Genomic DNA, 8,347 nt, shown 5'->3' with positions numbered 1-8,347 from the left:
TTATTGCTCTGTACTTGCTTAATATGATGTTTTGATTTTTCTAGTTGCCTAAATTGAGTAGATTATCTATTTTATTATTACTATTATATGTAAGTAAACACTTGCACTACTACTACTACTACAACGTATTTTTGGTGGACAGTGTTTTTTTTGTTTTTTAAGCTACTTTGTTTTTTGCTTTAATGGCTCAAGAATTTTTTAAAACCTGATTAATTTTTAAAATATAGCATGTAATTTGTAACTTTTTTTAAATTTTTATACAAGTGATAATTTGTGAAACATTTAACTTCAAGCTTTATGAAATAGCTTTCTGCCATAAATATCTTGTTATTCAATATATTTTACAAAAATGCCTCAGAAATATTAACATGTGGACAGTAAGAGACCATTTGTTCTAAAGCTGTTTTTTGAAGCCCACTCCCAGAAAGTTATGGAATCCAGTCTTAAACCCTCAAAGTACTAGTTTCTACTATTGCTGCCAACAACTTTCATAAGTAAATTGTCTTCTCAATAAAACAATTGTTTCAACTAAAACCTAGCCAGCCTGCTTTTTCCAAATATTGTTCTATTTTTAACAGAACACAACACAAAGAAATCTTCATTCTACTGATTTCTCCTAACTCCTTCAAGATAATATTACAAACTTCAGTAATATTAACTTTTTCATCCCCCAGTATCATTCTAATAGCTTTCCTTTGATTCCTTTAATAAATCTATTCCCTCTCAGATTAGGAGACTATAATTTACAGAGTTTCAAGTAAAGCTTAACTTGTGATTCTTGAAAAAAAGAAATTATGGAGATTTATAATTTGGGCTAGAACAATACTTCAGAAGGAAGTGTATATTTTTAATGAGTGTTATTTTATACTTGATCTGTGTAATGCCATTATAAAGCATCTACCACCTTGTTTGTTTACAGGCAGATCAACTAACAGAAGAACAGATTGCAGGTAGGTACACTTGTGCATTTTGATATCAATAGAATGCTCAACCATTGAAAAGGTGTTGACATTTATTTTACTATACATCCCAGAAACAGATCCCTAGAAATCTTTCTGCTTTTTGTAATACTGAAGTTGTTATATTGAAATCGATTTTATCTGGCTTATTTGCAGAAACTTGTTTCAGCATACCTTTTTGAAATTTTTAAAAATTAATTTTGAGTGTACTTTATTTTCTTCTAGAATTCAAAGAAGCATTTTCACTATTTGACAAGGATGGAGATGGAACAATCACAACAAAAGAATTGGGCACAGTTATGAGGTCACTTGGGCAAAATCCAACTGAAGCAGAACTACAAGACATGATAAATGAAGTAGATGCAGATGGTATGGGTTAAATTAGTTTCTATGTTAATATGAAATCATTATTATTGGAAGTTTAAAATTACAGACTTTGTAAATTTTTATAAAATTTAGTTTACTTAGATTGAAAACATCCATGGAATAGAACTTTACTGGAATTGGGATTTTAAAATGTATATAATATTAGATGTGAAAAACTTGCACACCCCCTCTCCACCCACTTTATATAATTAAAGTTTCCTGTATTTTGGGTTGTTTATTTGTGGTAACATCTATGTATAATTTGATCTTTCTGTTTCTCTGAATACTTAAATTGGGCAGTAGGAAATGACACATGGATAACAATTGGATCGTAAAGTATCATTGTATTTTCTCGTCATTAAGATTTATAAAGGAATTGTTGCATCTTTATTTTTATCATGGTTTGCAGTTTAATGGCATACTGTATTTATTAGAGCTGCAACTTATTTAAAATATGCACACCACAACAAAATATTAAGTTCTCTTGTTAAAGCTTAATAGAACAAATACTTAATCTTCAGTTATGCTGGTTTTTCACATGACACTTTCATATATTAAAGATTTGTAATTAATAAGACTTCTTTGGTTTCATTAGGAAATGGGACAATTGACTTTCCTGAGTTCTTAACAATGATGGCAAGAAAAATGAAAGATACTGATAGTGAAGAAGAGATAAGAGAAGCTTTTAGGGTATTTGATAAAGATGGTAATGGATTTATTAGTGCTGCTGAATTGCGGCATGTAATGACAAATTTGGGGGAAAAATTAACAGATGAAGAGGTGGATGAGATGATAAGAGAAGCTGATATTGATGGTGATGGTCAAGTAAATTATGAAGGTTAGTGGATATTAAATGGTGTTCAAATATTTGCTTCTAAAGTATTTTGTACTAATTAGTTTTTTTGATAACTTTGTGTAATGTATATCCATTTTTAGATTAGCAGAAAAGTTAAATTACTTGTAATGAGGAAGGACAGTTGTGTTTGTACATGAATATATTGAACTATAATGCACATGATAATACAAAGCAAATTAGCTGTAAGCCACATTTTTGTTTTAAGGTTAAACCTGAAAACTTAATATGAATGAAGTTCCTTAATAATTAGAATGTGTTAGCCCTGCAATAAAAGGATTGTATATAAAACTAAGGAAAAAAAGCATTTGTAACACAATGTTCGTGGTTTTGAATTGTTATTATACTGTATTTTTCTTTTTTCTATAGAATTCGTCACTATGATGACGTCGAAGTGAAGAAATGCTACAATTTGTAATTAAACTTTTTACATGCTTTTCCACTTGTTGATTACTATAGCATGCAACAGCCAACTGTTTCACTTTTGTACTTTTTACTAGAGAACTTTGTCCTGTTTTTCCTTGTTATGTCTTTGTTCTTTCTCCAAGTCTAGGTTATGCTTTTGTAAATTACTTATTCTTTGTTATTAAACTCCCATTTTTTTCAAATTTTCTTTGCAGCACCATTTGCTGTTACATAATTTAACCTACATTCCATGTTTTAGCAAATAATTTTAACACTGAAGAATAGTTAACTAAGGTAGAGCACATAACACATTTAACTGTGGTTAATTGTTTGAATAAACCAGTATGCTCAGTTAAATATAAAAATGCTAAATACTGTTATGAATTTTCATTACATATAATTTCGGATGTTTGCGAGATGCTGGTGTATTATAAAGTTTTAAATAAAACTTTAATCATATCCAATTTAAGTTTGGTCATATGTTCCAAAGTCTGCAGACTTGTAATGTTGGAAACTAGGTTTTGATATCCGTGGTAGGCACAGCACAGATAGCCTATTGTGTAGCTTTGAGCTCAACTACAAAGAAACTGTACACTGTGGGTGAGCCTGAATAGTTGCATTGCAGTCATTTTGTATGTTAGTTACACTAGCATGGCAGAAAAAAAAGTGAAATATATACTGGTAAATTAGTTGATTTTTAAACTTGTGTAGTTAACTTCATGTACCCTTTCTTCACAGAAATAAAATGCATATATTAAATTATTTATAACAGAAAATGAGAAAATATAGGGTACTGATTACTTTTCTCTGTTCATGGGACATACATAAACTTAACTAAATGTGCTCTATCCAACCAGGTATTAGAAAAGGAATGTTCACTAATTTCAAACTTACTGTGTGTAATATACACAAAGTAACAAGCTTTTAGTAAAATGTATGTTTTACTTTCATAACATATTTGTATTCACGACATCTGTGACTTGATGGTGTCAGTCTGACCAAGTCAGAATGCAAAATGTTAATGTGAAATATTAAAAAAAAAAAAGCTTTTGTCCATCATACAGTTTGCATAACCTCCGAAATGCATATAAAATATTAAATTGAATATTTAATAAACTAGCAGGTTATATTTAGAAATCTGCAACTTCAAAAACACACCATCTATGTGGTGGTTTCCAGAATTAAAAGAAATAGATTGAATTTACTTCATTCTTGAACATGAGAGAAAAAAATTGTATAATTCAATATCAAGAATCAAAACTTAAAAGTACACAGAAAATGTGCTATAAAACAACCAACAGCACAATATATTATATTTCAAGTTTGTGTAAAAAATTTACATTAATGTTTTCACTTTTCGTAAGAGTATAAATGCAATAAAATAGCTTAACCATTACTGAAGAAAGCCTAGTAAATTGAACAAACTACAGAAAGTAGTAGACAACTTGACATTGAAGAGGACATGTGAATGCGTTAACTAGTTAAAATTAATGTCTCCTAATAATTCTATTTTTGATTTAACCTTTCAGTATGAAACAGTTGCCTATATATAATTTATATTTATTTCCTAATTTTTTATGGTGGTTGCGAGATTGGTCAAATCTACCAAACCTGTACAAAGATTTACTAAAAATAACAGATAAAATATAAAGTTTTCTCTTAAGAAACGTTTGTTAATTATCTGGACATTATAAAGATTTTGCATGTTAAATTTGAAAGTTTTCTGATGCATAAAAGTATTTTTAATTTTAAAATAAAAGTTACTTTGTATGATAAATATGCAACATGAGAAGAAAAAAAAAGCATGAGAAAAACATTGCTTTACAAACCTTAAGACTTAATAAAAAAAATTATTTTGCGTATGAAAGCATTGTCATGTTTACTGATTATCTGCCAAATTTCATTAACATTCACTTACCAATTTAAAAGTCATAGCATGAAAACTATAACAAGCACAAAATGGATACACGGTCTGTCCCAGGGACCAAGCCCATGCTGAAAGAGTTAAAGAATAAAAATATAGACTTGTATGTTATTGTTGAGCAGCCCTTAGCATGACTGAAATGCTGAACATTTTAAATTGATAGATTAACTTAAACTTTTCACATTGCTGGTGATGGATACTTTTGCTTATATATAAAGCAAAAAATCTGTGTTTGTGTGTTATTTTAATACTAGGTCACTGGGCCAACCTCAACCGAAGTTAACGTTCACTGCATTCACAGATGGTGCCATGTCCTTATACTAAAAACAATAAACACACTGTGGGGTGCGTAAACATCTTTTATATCTCAGGGAGTACACTTTTACATTATGGAGGAATACACTGAAAAAAAATGGCCATTGGAATACTACATAAACTCAGCTGATGTTTCTACTCCAACAGCCACCGTAAGGCTGATAGGAAGAGTCGTTTCTTGAGTTATACCCACTTCTTTCTTTGACTCGTGACCTTTCAACTTCAGCCAGTAACACACTTCTGTGGCCAATTACTCTAAATTAATCATGCAAAACTCTGTGGAAGGACATTAAGCACTGGGTGTTGAAAATGGTTAACAGAAAGTACCCCTACTGCCACTACCTCTTCCTAAAATTTTACTAAAGAAAGACTTCGAAAAGTAATGTAGTTGTAGCACTAGTTTCCATTGTCTTGAATGTATAATTCATTAACGTTTTGTACAAATGTTTCTTAATGTTTTGAGAAACAAACAAAATAGGGGTTACAGAAATAGTTTTATATACGAGAAGATTGGATGTATTTCAATGGCAACCATTTTGTCAAAGTTGATAACACAATATAAATGGGATTGTGGGTTATCATAGCTGAAAACTTTATCATACAATCCTTTACATCTTTATGTGAAAGCATTTCACTGTCTGAAAACGAGTTTTGAACTTTGTTATTACGATACTGATACAAGCTATGTGCATTTTATAACATAATAACATTGCGTAACATATATGCAGATTAGGTTATTGACAAAATAAAACTAATGCAAACAGCAATAGTAAACGGTCATTTGTTTTTATCATCAAAGAAAAACAACAACCCTGATATTTATCATGTATTAACTTAAGTAACTGCAATTCATTAGTGTTTCTCTGAATTGCCATTAGCTGAGATGGTAATTTATCTACAGTTTTGGTTAATGGCAAAGGTAGTTATCACTCCTGAACATTAGGTGGTGACTCAGTAAACAGTTAGTGCAAGATACAGCATTTGCATTTTATTTACCATCATTAATTAATCAATAATTTATATTTATGAGATCTGAAAGTGAAGAAGTGTAAATTCATTTCTGATAGTTTTAAGGGTACAAGTAATATTTTAAATCTATAATAGGTTTGCTTTTTTATTTTATTTTTATCCAATTTGGTCTAGTATTTTCTTAAACATCTTTGAAGCATATTGAGGTAAAAATGTTAGTTTAATTTGAACATACTGAAAACCAAAAAATGTGTCAGATTTTATTTAACAGCACCTTAAAACCATCAATTTCCATGGACTAAGTGGTCCCTACAATCCTGTTTTTTATCATTAGCTAATTTTCTCTCTTAAATTTTAAGTGAATAAAAAAGCAGCTATAAAATGGTAAAGAGGAGTAAATGGCATGAAATAAAATATCCGCTATTGAAAGATTAGATTTTACATTTGAGTATAAAGCAAAAACTGACCTTTTGAACAATTTAATATTCTTAGAGAGTTCATTCTTTATAAAATTATGTACATTAGCACACAGATATTACTAGTAACTAGCCAAGACATTAAAAAAGTGATACACTTCTTCCTTGTCAATAACAGCAACCTCTGTGTTGCATACAAAACATTTCACAGGATGGTAAACATCAGAATTACTCCCATCAATAGGAAGCCCACCTCGCTTAGAGCTCTTCTTCTTCTTGTGGCAGTAACGAAGAACTTGCTCATTATCCACAATACAATTTGTAACAAACATGGCTCGATACTGTGTCTTGTACAGTTCATGTCTGAAAATAAAAGATGGATTTATAACTTAATATTATCATCTTCAGTTTTTAAGATTTCACTAACAAAAGTCAGTATTTTCCAAAATAACAGTTAAGTCAATTTCTACTCCAGAAGTTCAAATTCTATACCTAGTTTCTCTAGAGCTGACACTTGAAGAAGGTTACTGAAAATTTGTGTTTTTGTTTTTTAAGTAGATAAATGAAAAACATTTTTTTATAATTTGAGAGTATAGGTCATTATATCTATTACATGGTACACTGTACTCTGAAAGAGGCACTACATAAATTAAAATAAATGTTTATTTTTTTTTGTTTATGTATTCCATTGTAAGACATGTTCTCGTACATCATGCCCCATGTGTCTGTATCATGTAAAACAATGTTTTCTTTATGATTCAAACATGCATTCAGTAATAACACTTATCATCAATTGCCTTGATAACAGGGAACTGATCATTCACCAAAATGTTAATTTATAAAGTAGTTACCTACATGGTTGGTGTCAATATGATTACTTGGCATAGTCTTCATAAATTCATATAGGATACAGTTACCTTGAAAACCTTTTCCAAAGAATGACTGAGGATATTTCAAGACTTATTGAAACACTTAGTTTATTCACATAACATAGCCATCGTGAGCTTGATGATTGTATAATCTTGTTACATAATGAAATTAAATGTCATGAATCATAAAGCCACTTATATCAAATGTTCACTTTCAGAGCATAGGCTTAATGACCAATTCAAATCACATGATGAATTTGAACAAACATGATGTTAGTGAGGGAGTTGAGTGACATTATTTTAGTAGGTTTGCCTTAACAGAGCTAAAACATTATCAATTTCTTAATATAAATTGAACAGTAATCAAAGAGAACTTTAATACATTAACACAACAAGTTTTTTAACAACTGATTGATACAAGACAGATCTAAGACTGGTCTCCAATCTCCAGTCTTCTTGGGGACAACATACAGTTGAGAATAAAAACTTGAAGAAACTGGAACTAGTGGTTTGATAGCATCCTTGAGCAGAAGTTCTGACACAGTCCTGAAAAGACAAATGCAAGAAACCAGATCATCTAGCCAAAGGTGACCACAAAGAGAAGTAACGTGAAACGCGAGTAAGAGTGAGACAAGTCATCGAAAATTGGGCCTGAGATAAAGAGATAAAAGCCTCAGGATTAGGATCTAACAGAGGTAAAAAGGGGCTCAAAGGTTGAGAATCCAAATAGGGACTGGAAGAATGATGAAAAGCCAAAGCATGTTACTCAGAAACATGAGAGGGGTGATGCATACCAGAACCCAAAATTTTAGACAAAACTCTTTGAAGATGAACCTCTATCTGGGGAAGGGGAAAAAAACCAAGTAATCTGAAAAAGGGAGCTCACTTAACATGGAAGGGACGAATCATAAGACACAGGAGAAAGTTGCAAAATACTGCAAACTTGAGTAATCAACTGTAAGAATGGCAGTGAAGGTCAAACATCCTCCTAATGCCCCTCGCCATCAGCTCGTGCCACCACACATGGAGAAGAAGATGAACCAGGCCCCATGTAGGAAGCCAACTCCCATTGAACCAAAGCCTGCAACTCTACAGCCAAAAGCACCAATCCCATGGCTTGAGTAATACAGTTAAACATGTCTCCAGACAAAGCAGGAGCCGACGTAGTAGACACAGTTAATTGTGAATCCATAATTCAAAAAAAAATGCAAGAAAAATATGTAATATACTCTAAAAAGTAAGCAAACTAACAGAAAAGTAAATCAAGAAAA

The 8,347-nt window shown here is 31.0% G+C and overlaps 2 protein-coding genes across 2 annotated transcripts in view; one reads left to right on the top strand and one right to left on the bottom strand.

The window, feature by feature from the left end:
• LOC106466237 (calmodulin) overlaps window positions 1-3,042 on the top strand; it is a 4,639-nt gene extending 1,597 nt beyond the window's left edge. The window contains exons 2-5 of the mRNA XM_013926488.2: window positions 920-950; window positions 1,185-1,328; window positions 1,921-2,163; window positions 2,548-3,042. Coding sequence (XP_013781942.1) covers window positions 920-950; window positions 1,185-1,328; window positions 1,921-2,163; window positions 2,548-2,576 — 447 coding nt within the window. The 3' untranslated portion in view covers window positions 2,577-3,042. The remainder of the gene's footprint in view (window positions 1-919; window positions 951-1,184; window positions 1,329-1,920; window positions 2,164-2,547) is intronic.
• Window positions 3,043-4,848: 1,806 nt separating this feature from the next.
• Window positions 4,849-8,347, bottom strand: part of LOC106466236 (E2F-associated phosphoprotein-like) — a 15,017-nt gene continuing 11,518 nt past the window's right edge. The window contains exon 4 of the mRNA XM_013926487.2: window positions 4,849-6,570. Within this exon, the coding sequence (XP_013781941.1) occupies window positions 6,330-6,570 (241 nt within the window). The 3' untranslated portion in view covers window positions 4,849-6,329. The remainder of the gene's footprint in view (window positions 6,571-8,347) is intronic.

The sequence above is a fragment of the Limulus polyphemus genome, unplaced genomic scaffold, assembly GCF_000517525.1.
Source record: "Limulus polyphemus unplaced genomic scaffold, Limulus_polyphemus-2.1.2 Scaffold2200, whole genome shotgun sequence".
Lineage (NCBI taxonomy): Eukaryota > Metazoa > Arthropoda > Merostomata > Xiphosura > Limulidae > Limulus > Limulus polyphemus.
Note: the sequence above shows the minus strand (reverse complement) of the source record. Positions and strands in the feature narration are given on the sequence as shown.